Source organism: Melospiza georgiana, chromosome 7 (assembly GCF_028018845.1).
Source record: "Melospiza georgiana isolate bMelGeo1 chromosome 7, bMelGeo1.pri, whole genome shotgun sequence".
Taxonomy (NCBI): Eukaryota; Metazoa; Chordata; class Aves; order Passeriformes; family Passerellidae; genus Melospiza; species Melospiza georgiana.
Genome location: NC_080436.1, coordinates 13,222,816 through 13,245,150, shown reverse-complemented (window position 1 = coordinate 13,245,150; position 22,335 = coordinate 13,222,816). Strand labels below are relative to the sequence as shown.

Genomic DNA, 22,335 nt, shown 5'->3' with positions numbered 1-22,335 from the left:
CACTTGTCTGAATATCAGCTCCTGCTGTCATCAGATCAAGGATTTTTGTCAGGCTGCACCTTTGTACCTGTATTGATTATGAGTTTGGCATTTGAATGACTCTTTTTTTTCAGGCCTGTTTAATACCAGAGATATTCTAAGGGCAAAATCCATTTGCAGACAGGATGAAATAATGGAACAGGAGAGCAGGTTGTAGTGCTGTTCAGTAAATGACCACAGAAGTACACAGGACACAAGCATTACTATTGGTGCTTCTCCTCCAGTTCAGTAAGAGCAGAAAAAAGAATATTTTGAGTTGGAGTATTTTGGGGAGTGGTCGTTAATGTGCTATTTTCCAGCTCTCTTGACCAGACCAGAAATTTTGTCTCCAAGGTCATCCCAGACCCACAGCTGTTTTCAAGCTAGCCTGCCTACTCAAGAGTCTTTTGGGAACCCTAGGAAGATTCTTTGAGTTGAAATAGGACTTTTACTTAACATTCATGGCTGTTCAGTCTAAACTATGTTCTGACCCCCATCAAGTATGGCCTGGTAAGCCAAACACAGGTAACTGCCTCCCCAGGCATTTTTGGTTTTCTCCCACAGAGGCCAGATGAAACGTGTTACCCTGTTTTCCTCCCTGTTTCACACCCTAGTTGGGAGGATAAACCCAGCTGGGATTTGCCTCCCCAGGTGATGGGTAAATTGCTGGGGGGAGGTTCCTGGGCTGACTCAGCGCTTCAAGGCACGGTTCCGAGGGGTAGTACTGACACCTCCTCAGAGCTACCACCGCGGGGAGCCAGTGCCGGGGTACCCGGGGAGGGGGAGCGCAGAGCAGCCGGGCCGCCCGACACCCGCCGAGACATCGGCACAAGCGGCCGGGGCTCCGGGTACTGAGCGGCCGCGAGCCGCCCGCTCCGGGGGGCGCGGGGGGACCGGCAGCGCCAGGGCCTTGAGGCGGGAGGGGTGCCGGGACAGAAGCACGCCCGGCCGCCCCGTCGCAGCGATCCCGTGAAAGTACTCGGGAGCTGCAGAGATTTGGGGAAGGGGAGATTTCTCCGCGGAAGGCGGGCTGAGGCGTGTGAGGGAAGGGTCCCTCCATCGTGCTGAGCGCTGCGCTCACGTCGCCGCCAGGCTGCGCCTTCCCCCGCCCGTTGCAGGCCCGTCCCCCGCGGGCGCGCGTCAGCTGGGCGCGAGGCGGAGCTGAGGAGCGCGACGCGTGCCGGGAACGTGCAGGGGGCCGAGGCGGCTGCGAGGACCGATGGATCCCGAGGGCGCGGTGAGGAGCCCGGCGGGGCCGCGGGGCCCGGCGGCCGCCCCGGAGGGCGGGAGGGCGGGCGGGCAGCGGGGCCGTCCCGCTGGGGCGCCCCGGCTCGCGGCCGCCCGCGCGGGGCCGCCATTTTGTCAGTGGCGGCCTCAGGCTGTGGAGAAGGCGCTGGCGGCCCCGGTGTGCGGGACACGGTGCCGGGGCAACGGGGTCTGGCTCGGACCTTACAGCACACGGGCTCCGGAAAGCAGAGGTGTTTAGGGAGAGAAGTGCGCTTAATCACCAGGCCTTCGTGGAGTTAGCTTCTCTGACTGGGAGTCTGCTCAGTGTAAAGTGAATGTTGCGGTTCTGCTAGCGAACAGTTGCCAGACGCACTAAGTAATCGATAAAAATATTGATGGATGTAAATATCCGTATTAATTGGGGAAATTAATAAAAAGGAAGTTTACAAAACAGTAGAAACAAATATTTAGGCAAGTGATGTGCTGATGGCACATATTTGGTCTTTTTAATACTGTTTTCTTATTGCCACGCTGATGATGAAGTAGTGGTTATCGCAATACAGATTTTAACATGTGATACTTTAAACTCACTGGGATTTACCGTATTTGCTGTTGTGAGTTCATAAGTGGTGTGTTTAATTCCTCATTTCTTCCGTTGGGGTATTTGTGTTTGTGGCTTATTTTAACATGTCAGCTCTTAAAATGCATACAGAGAAAATGCAGTTTGGGCTCTTGGAGGTAAGGAATACATTTTGGCTGTGTTGTCAGCTGTTTATTGTTATAGTTGAATCCAGAAGTTTTCGTGCTGAACACAGTTGCCAGATGATGTACATTGGAAATTGCTGTGAGAGATGGAGACTGTAACCTGTCTTGTCTCTCAGGAGTTTTTTGCTGTAAAAACAAATCCTCTTGGGGACTGTAGTGACTGTGTTAGTTCCGTGCCTACTAGAGGTGGGGTTTGTGCAGGTTAGTACTCTAGAGTAGTATTCCCAGTAGGAGAGATGTATACTGGATTCTTTTGAACAGATCAGGTTAACAGCCCCCAGGTGTGTGTGTGTGTTTTAGTACGTTCAGAAAGGACTTGGGTCTTCTCTAAAACTGAAATTGGATGAACTTAGCTGCATTTATTGTCTTTAAGATATCCACAATAATATCATTAACCCATTACTTAGAATTAGTAGGAGTAACTCTTAAGTAGCTAAAAAAGTATTAAATAATCCTGTTGGAGAAATCAGTGACAATACTACATGGCTTCTTTCCAGCTATCATCTTCACAGTTAGGGTTGACTTTGTAAGGCAGTATTATTTTGTTTTGAAAAGAGTTTGCAGTTAAATTGTTTCACTGTTCACAAGTGTAAGCATGCTGGAACTTAAAACATCAGGCAGGCTTTACCAAATGATGGTTTCATGACATCCCATTGTGTTATGCTCTTTTACTGGGGCAAGAGCAATCTGGTTGTTCTTCTGCAGAGGGAATTTCTGTTCTGACCACTGTGTTGTGTTTGTAGGCCAAGAGGGTGTTGAATTAAAATACCAGTCTTCAAAACCTGTTTTCATCCAGTCTGTGGAGGTTATTGATTTCCTGTGGTGGAATTATGGGTGCTCAGCACTTGGAAAATTAATCAGAGGCTGTTGCAGAGAGTAGACTTGTGTAGATGTTTGTGAGAGCGCAGATGGAGTTTAAAATTTCCATTCTATATAGGTTGAAAATAAGGGCTTCTAGTAGAGCAAAGATACGTTGTATAATAACCTGAATTTTATGCAGCATGGTGCTTTGCAAGTTGAACCAAGATTGGTGTTTTGTTTGGAAGTGTTTAACATTGGACTTCAGACCATGGTGTATTCACCAAGTTACAGAATTGATTAAGATTGAGCTTGTTTGAACACTGAGCCACATTCTGAATAAAAATACATGGTTAATCTTCAGCATCTGCTGTGCCTTCTGAAAAACTCCGTATGTATTGTCTGTTAAGAGTTGTTTTATTTACTGATAAATAATGAGTAAGATTTTGAAAATGTTTTCTTTCAATCAGCAGGCCACTGATCAGATGCAAACAGAATCTTTACCTTCATGTCCCAACACTGTGTCACCAGTGAGGTTAAACAATCTGATCGGCTCTCCAAGGTTCGGAACAGTCACTCCAAATCGTGTCTTTGTTGGAGGAATTGATTTTAAGGTATTCTTCCCTCTTCTTGCTGCTAAATTATAATTTATAACAGTATAAAAATCAACAAGGAAAAAAGAGAGACACAGTCATGTATATTTGTTTTGCTGGTAAGTCCTCTTCACTTTAATAGCCAAACCTACAGTAGAGAATAAAGCTTTAAGCCTTGATTTCCTTAACAGTCCTACAAAGTTGGCTCTGTACACCTAGCTGCTAGAAGCTTTTCACACACCACTTCTTCAGAGTTTTCTTTTTTCAAAAAAGAATAGCTTTGTTATCAGCAGAGCTGATGGTAGAAAAACATGTAGAACGTTTTGTTTATGTATACCACTTAGTGTAATTTAATAAACTGTCACAATGTTTCATATGGCCAGTGGAACAAACCTCCGTGGCTTTTGTTTCTCTAACACTTCTGGTTCACACAAACAATTACAGTGTGTGTGTTCCTTGCCATAGTAATTTTCTTAAAGGCAAGAGTTCGTTTTTAAAAAAGTGTGTAAGCTTCTCTGGGTAATTTGCAGTATTGATCTTAATTCCTAGAATGCTTGTGCCTTTGTGTGTTCCCTAAAATCTTTAAATAGCAGTGAACATTGGGCCACTCTTACCTTGTTCAGTTGCTTTTAACATTTGTGATAAGCTTAAGCTTTTTTCTTTCTTCTCACTTTAGATAATGAATTAAGCCATTGACTTTTGGTGCTTAGCTTGCTTGGCTGTTGCTTTGTTCCCACCAAGAGTATTTTCTCTGCATCAATCCTCCTAGGCTGAGACCTTTTGAGTACTGGCTCATTTGAAGAGGAACAAGAATTGACAATTCACCGAGAGTATTTTACATAACAAGTGCAAGAAATTCCAGAATCTTCTATTTTATTTGGCAGGGGTAATTCAAATAGAGATGTTCATACTCTAAGATGTACAGGGCCTTCAGTACAATTAGACTTCATTAAGTGGCAAGTAGCTTTTTGCACCAACAGTAAGCAAATTTCTGAGGCTATAAAAAGACCTCTCTTGCTCTCTTCTGTCTTCACTGCAGTTTCAAAGGTTAAAATACTTTTCTGTCTAACATCAACATTTTTATTAATTGTCATACTTATTGTTCATTTTGAAGGGTCTCTTGACTTGGTTCAGTTGCTGATACTTCAAAATTTATTATGAAATTGTATTTTCGACAGCAGTTTAAGCATGTTTGTAATCATAAAGAGGATGGAATTTTTTTGCAGAGGGGTGAGGAAATAGAAGGGATGAAACCTCTTTAGCCATTTTAGTTGCTTTTCCATTTGGTATGACTCTTTATATCAAACACAGCCTTAAATTTCTGATCTAATCCTCAAAGGGTTTATATGTCAGTCTTGAATTGCTTTCTATTGGCAATCTCATGGCAAAAAGTATTGGGGTTTTTGGCATTTTTTTAAGTCAAAGGTCTTATTCAAGTCACTTGGGGTGATGCAAAAGCTGTTGACTTCATTTTTGTGAGAAGGGAGACAGTTAATCAACAAAAACTTACTTGCTTACTAACAAGTTCTTTTATGATTTTGCCATTTTGTCTATCACTATGGCAGGGATTCCTGTTTGCAAGAGGAAACACCTGGTCTCTCAAATTTAGAGAAACAATTCAGCAAGGGAAGTTAGAGTTGGGAACATTTTCATCTTGGTCTGATGATGCATCTTTAGTGATGCAGGCCATGTGTCGCTGACAAAGGCTAATCCTAAACCTTTACTCTCCTTAAAGTATCTGACAAGTGCCTTTGTATTATCATAAACAGGGAAAGGCAAGTCCTCAATGTGTTTCTACTAAGTTTCTAAATACTATGTTTGCACAGATGCTTGCAGATTTCACTGTGCATCTTAGAACAGCATTTCCTTCTCATTCTGCATTAATGCAATGCTCTGCATGTAAACCTTTGTCTTTCCAAATTCACAGTTTGTGTAGCAAGCCCTTATGTCCTTGGGTAGTACTTTGAGCACTACTCAATTTCAGACTTGGATGAGGAGCATAAACCTTTGATGTGCTGCAGAGGATTCCCTAAATTGTATACAAACAATCAAAGTCATTTACTTAGAACTCAAACAGTACTTGGTGTACTTGAAGTTAAGGAGGAGTAAAGATGAGTGGTGTGTGCGTGTAACTGTGCTTCTCCCATGTGAGGTGTAGCATTAACTAAGGGCTTAAAACTCAGAAGTGATGCTTACTGCAGCATATGTGATCTGTGCTTACATTGTAATAAAATATTCACAGAAGGCAGAGGAGTGTTCACAAAGCTCAGGTGAGTCTTTACATTAGAAAGTTGTCTTATTCCCTGTGTATCAAGTTGACGTGGACCACTCTCCATGGGAATAACATTTTCTTTCTTACAGTGGGGAGTTTGTATAGTGTGCCTGTATGTATTTGCAGACTGTCATGTTAAAAACACTTCAGAAGGAGGGATCATGGTATATTCAGTGGATTTGACCACTAAATCACTGTGGTTTAGGGGGATCTATGTGACCTGTGTATATCAGTATGCTCTGTTGTATTGCAGTAATTTTTTGTACTGTGAACTGCTCTAGCGTGTAATTAGCAGAAAAGAAAGTTTGGATCTAGTACACCTACTCATTGATCTTAACTGTAAAAGGACAGTTGTTACATAAATCTACTAATGAGAAGTTTCTAGAATTACTGTTGAATAATTAATGCAGTAGTTAAGTGGGCCCTGAGGCTCATACTTACTCATCCTTCTGTCTTCATAAGCAGGGTTGTAATTAGTTTGTAGCAAACTTCATCCAAAGTACATCCATTAATAGTCTTTAGGTAAACATTGAACTAATTAATTGAATAACTATGCAAACCAACTTTTCCTTTTTTTTTTTTCCCCCTCTTGATTTACTGTCTAGACTAATGAAAATGACCTGAAGAAGTTTTTTGCTCAGTATGGCAGTGTGACAGAAGTGAAGATAATAAATGACAGAGCTGGAGTATCAAAGGGGTTGGTATAGTAGAATAAGTGTATTGTGGAAATTGAAAATAACAGAAAGCTGACCATAGTAAATTTGGTTTTTATAGTTCACAATATTTTATCACTGATGTTTCAGTTATTCCATGTGTGTGAAAATCTGTTCTTGCCCTTTAATATCTCTATATAAATGTCTCCAATTTGCATAACTAGAACTCTTAGTCATGTTATAAGATGAAGCTGTGTGTGGCTTGGGCAGAATTAATAGTTTCCATTTTTTTCAGGTTTTCTTAGTGACTGTTACTTAAGTAGATGATCCTAGCAAGGTTATCTAGTTATTAAATATATTTTTATTACTGAAAGCCAGTGTGGAAAGGAGCCTGAAGTGGAGGAAGAGCTGAGGTACACCTGATTGTGGTGGAGTGCATGGCAGCAACAGATTTTTGTGTGAAGATTTTTGGAACAGCAGCATAGGGGACAAATCTGATATTAAATTGTGATTACTTACAGTGGAGACTGAGACTGGAAGTAACCAGTAGGAGAAATGACAAAGAACAAGTACAGAGAAATATTAAGATTGCGTAGTGGAATTATTGCTGCAACCCAAATGGTTGCATGGTGATGTCAATAAGGTGGGGAAGTGCACTGCCAGAGAGGGGAGGAAAGAGGGCTGAAGCAAAAAGGAATGTGCATGAGAGTTCACCTCAAAAGTTCTCTCCTGAGGAGTAAGGACAGTTTAATGCTGTCAGCTTAACATGTGTCAGCAAGTTTTATGTGCTGAGCTGCAGCTCTTAGCGCAGAGAGTGCACTTGCATGACTTGGTCCCAGATCTGTCTCCAAGCCTCTTGACTTTTTAGTAAATTCCAAGAAGTATCTGAGAATTGAATGTATGTGTCCATATAGGCCATAATAATTATGCAGCTGTGATTACCAACATGTGTCTCACAGCAGATCTGTTGGAAAATAATTACTTTCCATGCTGTTAGGATTTCTGTTGAACTCTAAGCACGGGCTTTGTTGCTTCTGCGTGACAAATGATTTTAAAAACTTACAAGTTTGTGATTACATCTATTAGTTTATTGTCCAGTCTACAGAATGAAAAATCTGTGTAGGTAAGGTCCCATGCAGGAGAATACTTTGTCTTCTTTGAACTTGGAAATGTTTCCAGTTAAGAGATGCCAATACAAAGTACAGCTAGTCAGATTTATTGAAGTTCTTTACTAAAATTAGCATACAAATGCTCACTTTACTCTTTACTCTTAGGGTGGTTTTTTTACCCATTAATTTACCTTGTAATGCCACTTGTAGTGTACATCAAGTAAGTATGTGCTGTGTTTGTAAATACACACTTGAGAGGCTTAGCTCCTGTCATCTTTGTTTAGGTATGGCTTTGTTACATTTGAAACCCAAGAAGAGGCACAGAAGATTTTACAAGATGTAAGTGACAGTCCCCATTATGTTTGTCTCTTAAATGAATTAATTGATTTTGTACTAGGCCTGAGAACTCTAGTCCTCTGTTTGCCAAGTTGCATTTGAAGACAAGTTTGGTCTGATAGTTAGAATGGTTTAAGGAGATCTAATATAAGATTTTTCTTATATGAAATTCTGATCATCCTCTGATTTTTTTTTTCTTTTGTCCTACTCTTCTATTTTGACTAATATCTCCAGAACTTGCTTTTATATTGCAGTCTACTAACTATATGTTAGTATTAGAAACAGACCCTGAGGAATTTGACCAGGTTCCAGACACATAGCCTAGGATCTGGTTTCAACATAACTTCTCTCGTGCTCAATGTGTCTAACCTACTGAGTTATTTTTCACTTCTCAGATACCTAAATCTGTGTAGAAAATAATCATGTCTTATTTCTTTATTGCTAGGCTAAAAAGCTCAACTATAAGGACAAGAAATTGAATATTGGACCAGCTATAAGAAAACAAGTGCGGAGCCCTAATGCTCGTATGTATTTTTACTTGCATTTGTGTATTATCAATATGAATATAAGTTTTTAACCAAGATGTACCTGGTCTTGCACTGCATTAATGCTGTGTGGGGCATGTGCTCAGAATGGTTTGCAATGGAAGCAAATGCATGCAAGTGGAAATGTTGAAATAAATAGATTTTTGGTGTCTTGGTTCTTTTATCTCTCAATGTGTTGTTTCTTTTACTTTATTGGAGAGAGTTACCTATCTAGGAATGAACTGAATGGAAATGCAATTTGCCTGGCAGAATCTTATTTCTAAACATTCAGTGTGTCCTCGCAGGTTCTACAGGATAAAGCAGGCTCTGCTGGTTAGTGGCATTATTATTCATTAATTATGTTATTAAAACCCATTAGGATTGTTGCAGCTTGCTTTCTTCAGTAGAAACCATAAGCAACGTGTGGTTATAGTCCCCACTCTCTTCTTGAGCTGTTTGTTCTAAGATATTGAATGGATACTGAAAATGTAGTCTATAAACCACCAACTTTGAAGATGAGATCTGTCAGTTGTCTTCAGTAAGGGCTGCATGTCAGAAATGTAAAAGATTTCTTTTTTAGGTGCAGCAGACAATGAAGTGTACTTTGGGACTTTGCTGCAGTATTTGTCCTATGGTACCTTTTGGAGCAGTTAGGAAAAACCCATCCTTCCTTTGGCTCATCTTCGTTCTGAGGCCAGAATACAGAAGAATGTTGATTTAATTCTGAAGCTTTCTTTAGTTTATCATGCTCTGTTGGAAGTGGTTCATGTGTACACTGCTGCTGTTGGTGCAGGCACACTTGCTGAGGACAGGAAGTTTGCCTCCTCCCCCCCTTGTGCCCAAGTATGCCCCTTTTCCTGGTGTAAGTGTATGGGTTAGTATTTGCTATGGGGAAATTGAATACTTGTTCCAACTGTATAGTTTCTTTCTCTAGAAATTATTCAGTATGGTCTTTGCTAAGTCATCATCATGAGATTGTATGCCATTTTCTTGCTATGCTTTATTTCACTTTCCATCTTTGACTTGTGTTTTCTCAGTTGTGTTACCTGACTTGTGGGAGTTCCTTCCTCTGACTCTTGTAATGAATGTGTAAATTGATAGAAAAGGGGCATCTCTGTGTTTTAATTGAGACATGAGGCAACAGGGGTAAACCAAAAATATTTTTAAAAAGCTTTTCAAAGAAAGCTGCTGTATTCTTTTGAGATCTTTATTTGTAGACCAATTCCCTGTTGTCTCTCATGCCTAGGATAGATCTGTGATAGAGGATCATATTGCCATCCAGACACTTCCTAGGGCCTGGTTTCAGTAACTCTGCTCTCGTGCTCAGTGTATCTCAGTCACCAGAATGCTTTGTCCTACTGCAGCTCATCTTGGCTTCATGAAGCCAGAACACCTGGACTTACAATGTCACTGTAGAGCTGTGGGTTCCATTACATTCCACAGAATTAGAGAGCTGGACAATTAACTGCTGTCCTCTGTAGCCCACATATATATAGTGCTTGTCTTTCATACTGTAAAGCAAAATTATTTTTAGCTCTTCTATCATAGAATCAATTGGGGTGAGAGCTTTGAACATAATTGGGAGAGCCACTTGGTTTGCTTTTCCCCAGCATCAAAATGCAGTTTTTCATCAGTGAATTTTCTGTGTTTAATGAGGAAGATTTCTTTTTTGTTTGCCAGAGACTTATTCAACCCTGGCAAAAAGTTTGTGCAGTTACTTGTGCAAATGCTTGGTAGCTAGTGGACAGGATTGTTGGTCTTGGGATTGTATTGATATACTCATCTGAGATACCAGTAAGTGCTGTTCTAGATTGCTGACTGGAGCTAAAACAGCCTTTAGTTTTCCTAGGGTGTGCTTAACATTATCCTGACAAACATCTTAGTCTGTCTATGGATAATCTATCAGCTGTGTTGTATCCAGGTGTCTTAAGGCTTTTCTAGGAATTAGTCAAACTCTTACTATCCATAAAAGCTCTTGAATCCCTCTGTGCCCCTTTTTGGTCATCCACTGAGCATTCTGGTGATCTCTGCAGTGCTCTGTCAGTTCATAAAATGGCACTTCATGGTGGTTTTACCTTTGCAAGGCAAGGTGAAAAACTAAAACTTACTTAGTGATGTTGTTTATTTTGTGTTCTTCCTGATTTTTTTCTGTACTATGTTACTATTTTGTGATTTCAGCTTCAGCTACAGAATTAATTTTCCCTTTTTTTTCTCTCCAGAAATCTCCCCATATTATGTGTTGTGTTTAATTATTTGTATGGATGTCATCTTCTGCAGCCTGTCCCATCTAGCTCTGGAGACATCCTGTGGCCATCTGCTTTCATGATCGTGTTTGAGAGGGAATTGAGATGGCATTAGACAAGCTGCTTCATGCTCTTTGAATGTTTTCTTTCTGTGAAAATCAGAAGTGATCTCTTTTTTCATGGTGTATACATCTGAAAAAAAGTTATTTACAAGTAAGTTTTTAAATATTTATTCCAGGTTCTGCTGTGACCCCACAAGCTGGTACAATGTATGCCACTACTGCTGTATCACCAGAAGCTGGTACAATGTACTTGACCACTTCCAGTGGATATCCATATGTTTACCATAATGGAGTGGCTTATTTTCATACATCTGAAGTCTCTCCTGTTCAGCAGCCATGGCCAGTAAGGAATTTATTTTGATATTTATGCTTTTCTATGGACCAGGATAGCTGCAGTGTTTTCAAGTCCCTTCTGCTTAATTTTCTTCAGCTATGCCTCATTCTAGATGTTTAATTGGCTTCCTTGCATTAGACTTTATTTTGTGTTGCTTGCTTGTTTTTTTTTTTTTTTTTTAATAACACTTCAATTTATTTGCTTCTACGGAGCACTTTTCATTTGGTGTGACCTATTGAACAGGACAGCTCATAATCAGTCTGGGCCTTGCCCCAGGAATAAGTTTTGCTATCTCTAGATAGTGATGGCCTAGTGCTTTCTAGGAAGGTGTGAGTGAATATGCCAGAGATTTTTGTTTGATCTAACATAAGCTGTTAGAAACACTGGATTTGAAGCAGTTTAAGTGTAGGTTTAAATTTTGTGAATGATTTTCAAAAGGGAGGGGGTGGTTCAGTGCCATAGTACTCCAGAGCTTTGTGTAATAGCAGTGACAGTTTATGAAATTGCTGCATTAAGATTTGTAACTTCTTTTCTTTTGAAGTCTCGCTCTGTTTCCAGTTCACCTGTGATGGTTGCTCCACCAGTTTATCAGTCTCCTACGTACCATTATCAGGTATCTGTTTGAAAATGATTTTCAGATCATCACTAATCCTCCAGCCATGCAGTCCTATTTGCAGCACTGTCCCAGGTCTGTTTATTCTTAGGAAATAGTAATAGTAGTGTGAAACATATTTTAACTTCATTGAAGACTTTTCAGTAGAATACAGTTTATTTTGCAATGTAACTACATGGAAGTTTAATAATTTACATCTTCTTTTGTAAAGACAAAGAAAGATTGTTGCAGGACAGCTGGCTTATCATCTAAGTCAGACTCCTGCTTAGAGCAGGGCTGGTTAAAACAGGTTTCTTGGGTACTTGTCCAGTCGAGTTTCGAGCTCCAACGATGAAGATTGCCCACAATGTTTCTGGAGAGCGTCTTCCTATACTTGACTCTTCTCATCATAAAGACCTTTCCCTTAAAGCCACATTTTTTAGTGGTTCAGCTTGGGTTCATTGATTCGTGTGCTCTGAGCACCTCTGTTGAGAGCATGACTTAAGTTTTTGAAGTTTATTAAATGGTCAAGTTGGAGGCTGAGTGGAAATGGATAAAACCATGTTCCTGAGTAATTTGGGGCTTAATGAAAATCATATTTCCTCTTTTTAGTTAAGAATTAATTACAGATTTGAGAATAGTGGTATTCTATGTGTATTTGTTCTTCACCACATTAGTGACAACTTCTTGTTCAATTTTAGGCACCAACACAGTGTCTTTCAAGTCAGTGGCAGTGGTCTGTTCCACAGGTAAATACAGTTCATAGTTACAGCATTTTACCATGACTTTTCACCTAGTTAGAAGGCATGCTGTGCTTATCCAAGAGTGAGATTTCCCACTATTCACAACTTGGTTGAAATTAGTATTAATTGCTATATTTTAGCAATGTATTTACAACATTTACTGTTGCAATGGAAGGCATAAAATAACATCTGTTGAAACATTAAATATAAGTCTGATGTAGAGCAAGCATCCTCCCCCTCTCCTTCCATTTAGCAAAATATTTGTATCAAATTACCTAACTAATTCTTTAGAAGCAGGTAAAAACTACCAAATCTCACCTGATAAAGAAATAGATATTAACTAACCAGTTAACTGATAACTGTGACATTTCATAGCAGTAGATTTAGCAGGAGCACTTGGACACACATTGGGTAAAATCAGAGCCAGGCCCTTGAAGTAGGAGGAGGTTATTGTTAACTTAGTCATTTTGTGGGGAGAGTTTATGTGTTTTGTAAAAGAGCAGCTTAATATGGAAATCTGGACACTTGAGGAACTTGAAGAGTTTGAACCTGAAGGGAGGACAAAGTCCCTTGAGCTTGAGCTGTTGCAATGCAGCCTCGTTACTTTAATAGCAGCCAGCCTTGTCTGGTTATGGTCTGTTCCACTCTAATACATTAATCCATTGCTTTGAAATCAGGATGCTGAATTACAGAGTCTCTAATAATTTTAAAACAAAAAACTTGTTTTGCTAATGTAACCATGTTGCAAGGGAAAATTTAACTCTAGTATGTTTCTGTGATTTTGAGATTAAATTAATTTTACAAGTTTTAGGATTTTGCAATGCTCTCCAAAATGTGAATAAAATCTGAAAATCATGTAAAATTAAAGGACTTTTTTTTTCTTGTACTACCTGACCTTTCTGTCTACTTCCCTCTTGCTTAGTTTCTTTAAGTAATCAAGGATTAATTTCACATTTTATTTTAAAGCTTTATCTTGCGTTTATATGTAGCAAAGAGGACTGTAAAATAAACTCTTCTCTTTATCCTGCTTAAATTAGAACACTTATTAGAATAATGTGTTTTATTTCAGTCTCCTACCTCTTCACCTCCACTCCTGTACCTGCAACCATCTGAAGTCTTTTATCAGCCAATAGGAATTAACCAGGAAGGTGGATGTATATCTCCACCTCTCCTAATGGAAGCTGCAGTTCCTGAGGTATTACAAAAAATGTAAAAAAGTATACTGAAAATTGAAGTCCTTATTTGTGATTGAAAAATACAATATTTTATTTTAAGCACTGGCTGTTAGAGTAGTGAGGTCAACTGTTCTGGTGCTTATGTTGATGTTAAATAATTTCAGGTGTCCTCAAATTAGAACATGTCTTCCTGTGTAGGAGAATGCTTTGATTCTGAAATATTTTAGAGAGTCACAAATGTATTGCAGACAGCAATATAAGAACTTGTCAATTGGTTTTGTTTGCAAGTAATGTTTAAATAAAATGACAGTTTATTCTTTGGAATGTTGGGTTGAATATCCCTGAACCACAATAGCTTTCTAAAGTAATTCTTCTGTGAGTAGAAGCTTTTTCTAAATATTCTGGTGATCTGAATTAATTAAGAGTGCTTTATTGTACTTTAAAAATTTCTTAAGCATTAGAAATGTTACTGATATCGAATCAAAAAACTGTAAGCAAAAAATACTTAATCATTCAATCAATCTATTCATGATGGGATATTAGAAATTGTAGTAGATGGCTACAGGAAAAACTGAATTACACACATTTTCACTTTGGTATTAATTGGTACTTCTCAAATATTCATTCCTCATGAACAGGGAGGCCAAAATAGATGTTAAATTAGGACATCTAATTATTAATACTAGTATTCAAGTATGGTTCCAAAAGTAAATAGGTATTTTATTACTACAAGAGAAATTCCAAAACTGGTATTTCAGACATCTGAAGTGCAAAATTCTGACATTCTGAAGTAATTTAATTTCCCTATGAACATACTGAATAATAAAAGGCTTGGGTTATGGGGATTTTTCTTCCTTTCTGAAGGCGCATAAATCTTGGTATATATTTTATAATCATAATACTATTAGCAGTACTATTTTACCTTTACTATTTCATGATTTTGTTATAAAGGTGTACAAAGGTCTGAAATCCATGAGCACTAAGAAAACAGTTGAAATTATTTAAGGAATATTTGGATATAATGTGCTCTTGGTTTGCAGGTAGGCAATTCATTCATGTTAAAGGAAACAGTGTGTCAAATGTCAGAAGAATGGTGTAAAATTCCAAGAATAGTCTGTATTACTTGTATGTAAATATTTTATAGGTATGATACTGCTGGGAATCACATTTTCAATGTGCTAGTCTACACATTTAAGCACTGTTCCCATTAGAGCTGAGTGAAATTTGTAGTAGAGAAGCTGCTACTGCTGTCAAGGAAAGTGATTTATGACACTGATTTAAGATAAAATAAGTTCACTAAATTTTGCTAATCCGTGGGGAAAACATAGATTTAAATATTGAAATTGGGTTTTTACAAAAGTCACTAGTTCAGATAAGCATAGCCCACATTTTGAAGTTTTAAGGATTCTGAATTCCTATGAAAGACTTAAAACTTAACATCGTCAAAGAAGCTTTTGTGCTAATTTTTTGTGTTCTTTTTGTATCAGCTGTATTCTGATCATGGAGTTCAAACCCTACATCACCAGCCCTATGTCCAGAGTCACATAGCCATGCCTGCAGCTGTGAGTATCAAACCAAGATAGTTACAGCAAGCACAGCAGTATTGCTGTCTTCTTTCTTGAAGCAGTGACAGTAAGATAAGAGGGGAATGCTTGAAAAGTCTTTTATTAATTAATTAGTACACGAGGAAATGGGAAATATTGGAAACAAACTGAGATTTTTCTTCAACTGAAGTTTTGTTACAGAGGGACAAACATGTTACTTATTTTGGAACTAATTCGGGAAACTAAGAAGTCAAAACATGACTAGTTATTTTAAGACTGAGCTACAAAGTAAACTGCAAATAAGAAACATTTTGAGAGAAAATAGTGAACCTTATTCAGTCTTTAAGGTGATGGTTACAAATCCTTGTTTCTTTCTCTGGGTCTTTACCTCTTATTCATTACTTCAGCCTTAGAAAAGCACCTCATGTTGTGCAGAGTTGAGATTTTGAAACGCAGAAAATGAAAAACTGTCCCAGTCAGTCACCTGTGGGTGTTTTCTTGTGCAGTTCTGATTTAGAAAGGCCCTTTGAATATTATTCCATGTCACCTATTGCAAGTTGGATTTTTTTTGGTTTCCAATTTAAGGTCCTCTTGCCTAAATTAATAGGACTGTTGATGCCATATGTGAAATAATGTCAAAACTGATTTGACTGATGTCAGAGATCTAAAGTTGTCAGTAATTAAACTTGATATTACAGCACTTACTCTTCTGTGAAAGGTGCTTACTCAGGTGCTTACATGAGTGAATAAAAGTCATGTTATAAGCTCTCTTTTCCACTCATTTTAAACTTATTTTAGTTTCAGCATTTTTCCAGACCATTGTATAACAATATGTACTGGGTATTTCCAGCAGAGGGGGCTGTCACCCAAGTGTTGTCTTGGAATAAAGTGCTCTCTATTTCTTGCTCATTCTCTCCTGTTTTCTCAGAAGTCTTGTTACTTAGAATTAAAACTCTGCTCTGTTCAGGTCTCAAGTAGATTCATAGTTAGTTAAACTCTTCCAAAGACTTACTGAATTCTGACAATTTTATTCATTGCAGGTAGATGCTGAATAGTCTTTGTTTTAAATTTTATTTATTTAGTTAGTTTCATTTACTAGTAATTAGTAGTTCTAAAATATAACTTTTCCTTTAAAATTTTCATACTACCTTTTCACATACCACTTGGAGTTTGAATATGTTTCCCAGGTACTGAATATGATCAGTTTGTGTTGTGTGTCTGTGGCTGAGCTCTCATCAATGATTGAAAAAGGCAAATGTTGGCAGCACACTGCTATGTGCTAGGCAAGTGCCTGTGGTATTACCACCTGCTCCCCAGCTGCAGAAGGCAACTGCCTGTTGGCTGTACTCTGCTTAAAATAGCCCAACAAATATATCTGCTGCTGGAAAACTGCCAAGTGGTGACAGTAGTAATGCCTGAGGTAATGGCTGTACCTTGGAGGTAGTCTGCTAATTGCCTCTATTGCACTGTGTATTCCCAGTGCAGTTCCTGGGCTTTGTCCTAGGAGCTGAAAGTCAGGTGGTGACAGTGGGATGCTACAGCTGCTATCCAGAGATTTTTGACAGCTGTAGACTTATAGCTTTCAAATGCAGCTCACAGCACATCATTCTCTCTGTTCTACCATCAGTGCAAATAGTAGTAACTATTGAGTTACATCAACAAAATGCTATTTTTAGTACAAAGTTTTTAATAGTGCTAAATGAAAATTAGAAAACAACATATTCCAACTTCCAACTATAAATTATTTTGAGATCAAATTTTGGTATTTAAGATGAAGTTTGAATCAAAAATGCTAATCCCCTCCCTGTGTTTGTGTGTTTGCTAATGACATTGAATATATTTACTTTAAGCTTAATACTTTTGGCAATTAACAGCATGTTCTGTTGATGAGCATGTGACTTCAGATATTCACAAATGTACAGATGGATAAGGCTAACATTCATTCTCAAAGGCTGCCAGATGATGCTTTTTTTTAGGAAGTGAGAAGACTCTCATCTCTACTGGAGGTTTCAGATCATCTCCATATTAGAAGATAATATAGGAATGTTTGGATGCTTCCAAAGAGTATATATTAAATAGTGTCTGGTAGCAAAAGTTACCTGGGAACTTTTAACAGTGGAACTTCAGTGAGGATTGAAATTTGTGATCTTTGATTTCAGGCCCAGGACAAATACCTGTGAATTAAGTTTTAGTTTTGTTAAGTGTTTATCTGAAGTTCTGAGGCACTGGCCTGGCAAATGTTAGTTCTGTATTCTGTGTGTATATGAGGGAGACCCTTGAGGTAAGCACACAGTTGCAGTCTACAGAGTGAGCAAAGTGTAAAAGGTTCTGGCCTATGGATTGGGTGAGTGGGTAGGATTTGTTTTATTTCATGCTTTTAGCTTTTCTTTTTATCTACCCTTTTGAGCTGCAGTGTCCCTTTTGGGGCATAGGCATGGTTCTAGTCTGTTGCAGTTACTGCTTTTCCTGTAGTTTGTGTCAAGCAGAGTTTTTGGGTGGGATCAACAGTACCAGACAATAAAGTGTCCTTTGTGCTATAGTTCATGGATGCTTGCATTCAGATCACAGTGGTGCATGATGGCCTTTGCATGGTGAGTGTTGTGTAAATTTAATTGAACACAGCACACTTTTTCTCTGCAGGTAAGAGTAATAGGGGAATATTTGTGTTCAGTGTGTATAAGCCATATAAATGTACATGTCTTTGTAAATATTTGTATAGATACACATGCAGGTAGATTGATGTAAATTGTGTCTATTATAACAGTTCTGGTGTAATCATTTGGGGGAAAGTTTAGTTATTTTATACTCGTTACTGCATGTTATTGTCTGATGTTCCATGTGAAGCAACAAAAAATATTGCTGCATGTTTTCTGTGTAGGTAAGTGAAATTGAAAGAGGATAAGCCTTTTGTTTATAGATATGTTAGTCTAAGAAATGTGAATCTAAACTTCTAGTTATATGATTGCCAAGAGACTTGTCACTAGCTGCAGCTAGGTCTGTTGCCTCTAAAATGGCTCTTTTAAACTCCACTTGCTAATTGGATATTAACATGGAAAGGTACAGGAAGTGCATGCTTTTTCTCACATTGTTTCATTCTGTGCCCTCTTTACCAACTTCTCCTTTTCTGTTTGTTTGCTCTTACTTCAGTTCAGTGGGTTTTTTTCTTTTGCTTTCTCTTTGTTTGACAACCCTATGGAGAATCCACTATTAAAGCATTTGGGCCACTCTAGTCTATCTTTACTGATTAATTTTTCTTTTTTTTTTTTTATGTCCAGTCCTTCCTGTGTGGCTGAGATCCATCATCACCATAGGAGCTAGCAGCTGCCAGTTGTGGCATTTGGGGTCAGTTGTTTCATTGCAACGCTTGATATTTATGATTTAGAGAATAATAAAATGTGCTCAGATCTAGCACAGTCTGCAGCATCACTTGCCTGCTTCCTGCAGTTTGACACTTGCTAATAATTCTCTTCAGAAACCAAACTCTATATAATCAGTGTCATTCATTCCTGAGATGGTAATGTATATGTAAACTCATCATTTTAGTTAAATTGCCTGAATTTTATATGAGTTTGGATTGTTTTCCTTCAGAAAGAATGAATTTTTCTGTACTACCAATGTATGATTCTTTTATTTCTGACAACAGTCTTAATTCTCTTTTGCCAACTTCCCTTTTTCTTCTCCCTATTTTGTGCAATTTACAGTAGCTCGTGTTTATAGGGCTGTACTCTGGCAGGTGCTGAAGAATGCTTTTACTGTAAAAATGCTGCCTCTAAGTTGCTTACACTTTTTTAAAAATTAGAATTGTGATGAAAGGAGGCCTAGGGAAGAATGTATGTTTTGCACATCTTAAAATTGGAGTAATTCTCTTACTTGATAGCCTTTAAACAGCTCACTGATTTGTAGCAGGGCCTTGCTGTATGTTAAGATGTGCCTGCATGATTTACCCCCAGCTGTGGCTTTTAAACAAATATTAGCAGCTTTTAAACAAATATTAGACACCTACCAGTGTAAAACTGAGCATAATTTTCTCAGTAGACAAAGAGAATGTGTTTGTGTCCTACCTATACTAACAGGAGTTAAACTAAAGAAAAGGAGAAACACATTGGGGTTGAAATCCTGTAAAGTGGATATGAAAACTGAAGAGCATGGAACCTTGGAAGTTTTGAAAAGCAATGCACAATGTGACGGGGAGTTTGTAGCTGATGAGAAGAGACTGATATCTTGAGATTTATACCTGATAGAGGTGTATGAGCTGCAGCTGTTTGTATTAGGAAACCATCAGAGCCAGAAGGGAGAGTAAAGAGTTAAATTTAATAAAACAAAAAAGTTAGTGATGAAAAGGCCTGGCATAAGAAATAAAGTTAGAAAAAATGGACAGTCTGAGTCTGTCATATGACATAGTTAAGTAAAGAGTAAAAGAGATGGACAGTGTACCTTTGGGATAAGGAGCAGCTGAGATAGGGGGATTGTAAGAGAATTTGATCTTTGGAAGAAGAAACAGAATAGTACAAGTATTCTAAAATCTGTTTGGGCCAATACCTAAAGTGGTAGCTGTGTTTTCTGCATCTTGCCATCCTTTTGTCAGCAGCTAGTGGCATCCACTGACAAATCATGTAAGCACAGTCCATTGCCTCTCAGTTTACAAATAAAACAGCTTTCAGTTTGTTAGCTCAGGTTTTATGGGTCAGGTACTAAAAACTTGATGTCAACATTATTGTAAGTACTCATAGTAAAACATTGCTCTAATCTACATTACAGAGATTGCTGAAGGAAAAAAATTGATTTGGTTACATAGGTTTTCACAGAATGCTCTGTAAAAATAAATTTTTTCCATCCAATTAGAAAGAGGATACAATTGCTTTAATACCTTGACATCCTTTAGTAAGACTGTATGATCAATGAACAAAACTGGATTATTTTCTTTCAGTAAAAGCATTCTGAATCCATGCTAAGATTCCATGCTTGCAAATAAAGGTGGGTATTTCCTGCCACTGTGGGCTTTATGACCTAGGTGCATAAGAAAAATCTGTTTTTCCTGTTTGCACCAAGTCTGTGCAGCTGATGCAATAGTGGACTGTAACTATTCATTGGAGCATTATTAATGCAGTGAGTGGGACACACTTTGGAACAGAAGAAACAACCCAGCATTTTCCCTCTCTTTAGGAATTGAGGTCGCATTCTGTGAGAAGAAATGTTCTGCATCATTCGTCTGTGAGTCTGAAACCTCAGTATGCATCAAGTCATCAGTTTCCTCCTAGAAAAGATTACAGAATGGAAGCTAAAACTTTACACCACCTTCTACAGATGCTGTAAAACACTGGGGTTTTTAGCTCTGTATTTTGCTAAAATACTTAATCACAGAGAGTGTATGTTCTTCCTAACTTCTGATATTTCCTTGCAGGTTCCCCAGTTAAAATACCGCTACTCTCTGTCAAGTAATAGCTTGAAATTTTGTAGTTTGGTCAGGTAAAACCACATGAAATAATAATTTTATCCCTGCACTTCCCTTCTTAATACAAACCCTGTTACAGGACAAGAGGGTGATTTCTGAAACAGACTGCTGTATGTATTCCAGTTACTAGCCCAGACTGAAAGCCAACATACTTCTACTGAAGAGATAATGTCACCTTTAATTTCTGGTTTACATAAACTTTAAAGATTAGTTACAAAGTTGAAGCCGTTTTGCCACATACAGCATTTTTGTACTGTGGATAAAATCTGATTATTTAAATCCATGTGAATTTCATTTCCATTCCAAAATAATTTGTCTGCCTTAATTTTTCTTGTTATCAGTGTTCTCTACTTTTATAAGGTGTTTTACTTTGTGTCATTTTAGTGTTTGCAGTAATAATTTTTTAAAATAAAATTTGGACCCCTAGTTTAATAATGATTTGTTCTCATTCTAATATTTTTATTGCATATGCATTTGGTTTTACAGTTTTTAGCTATAGGAAAAGGAATGAAATGTCTGTCTACTTGAATTAGAAAAAGCAATGAAAATTTCCTTGCTGCTTTGGGGGTTTCTGTTGTCTGTATGAAAATAAGGAACTCCCTGGTGGTATCACAAATTGAGATGAAAGACTATTTTTTCCTTGATTTCAGGAAAAAAACTTTGTTTTTTAGTTGTGGTGTCATTTGTTTGGTTTTTGTTTTTGCTTTTCTCCTCATCTCCTAGGGTTCCTTCTATTCATTACAAAATCAGATTCCCCAAAGGTTGAAAATACAGTCTGTGTATTTACGGTAGTGCAAGGCATGGCTTATTGCTTCTGTAGCACTGAAGCCTTTTTTTTTTTGTATCTAAAATATCCTTGAGTTATTCAATTTTATCTGTTTTGTAGTAATTCAGGGGCTTTCTTTTTGTATGGATTTGTTTTGTTAGTACTTTCTTCTTTTTAATCATTCAGAGATCTTGCCAAGCAGACATTGTAGTCAGTGAATAATCCATGTATGATATGTAAATCTCATTCAAAATTCTTCTGGTGTTCAGTAGTATTTTGTGGTGTTGTCCAGGAAGAGAGTTGGAGTCTGGTTCTGGTTTTATGCTGTTTTGAAATTGTTAGGAAAGGAGATGCCATGTACTAGGTCTTGGTTGCAAGTTTCCTCAAGTGACTTTGCATCTTCTGCTAAGTAGAAAAATTTACACAAATATAATTTTAATAATTTCTCTTTGTAACAGTTTATTGCTGTAGCAGCTGTAGTGGATTGTTTTGTCACTAAGTATCAAAAGTAGTATACATTTCTTTTGGGGACAAGTAGAGTTCAGCCTGTTTTTGGACGGGGAATTCATTTGTTTTAGGTTCTCATGTTTCTGAGCAAGTCTGTACCACTAAACACATCTGTCCAGTTCTGTTTAATTTTCACGTTTTAGAACTCCTCGATACAAGGTTATCATAAAAATCTTGGCTCATCAAAGCCAGAATTCGTTTCCATTGAAGAATTTTTACATAGTAAGTATTTTTAATGAGGTTTTGTCTCTAAAGGTACCAAAGAAAGAAAGATTGTGTTCTGGTGGAGCCTTACTTCTTGTGTCAGGAAACACATATGTGACCCAGGGTTCTGGAGATTTAGTCCCAAGCCTGTATTTTTTAAATCTGCACTTTGTTTACCAAATGTGACTTCCCTGTTTTTAATTGTGCTTCAGAGATTCAAGAAAGTAAATTTTACAGTGAGTACTAATTTAAAAGAAGAGTGCTTAGAGGGAAGTCTCCTGAACTAATTGCTTGAAAGTGTACAAATACTGTGCAGTCACATGTCATCAGATTGTGGCTCTATTCCAGACACCCACAAAATGTAGTTTTTTTTCTCTTAATTGATGCAGATGTTAGATTGTTGATAATGAGTTAATCC

General features: G+C 38.0%; 1 protein-coding gene across 1 annotated transcript; it reads left to right on the top strand.

The window, feature by feature from the left end:
* Window positions 1–1,237: 1,237 nt before the first annotated feature.
* Window positions 1,238–20,198, top strand: BOLL (boule homolog, RNA binding protein). The gene is made up of 12 exons (XM_058028458.1): window positions 1,238–1,255; window positions 3,279–3,422; window positions 6,279–6,370; window positions 7,720–7,774; window positions 8,217–8,295; window positions 10,777–10,943; window positions 11,476–11,547; window positions 12,228–12,275; window positions 13,339–13,464; window positions 14,932–15,006; window positions 18,264–18,330; window positions 20,152–20,198. The coding sequence occupies exons 1-11, from the start codon at window positions 1,238–1,240 to the stop codon at window positions 18,279–18,281; spliced, it is 894 nt and encodes a 297-aa protein (XP_057884441.1). The 3' UTR covers window positions 18,282–18,330; window positions 20,152–20,198.
* The last annotated feature ends 2,137 nt before the right edge of the window (window positions 20,199–22,335 follow it).

Coding starts and splice junctions, on each gene's coding strand:
- BOLL (XM_058028458.1), top strand. Junction 8,296..10,776: donor AGTGCGGAGCCCTAATGCTC/GTATGTATTTTT, acceptor TATTTATTCCAG/GTTCTGCTGTGACCCCACAA. Junction 12,276..13,338: donor GGCAGTGGTCTGTTCCACAG/GTAAATACAGTT, acceptor GTTTTATTTCAG/TCTCCTACCTCTTCACCTCC.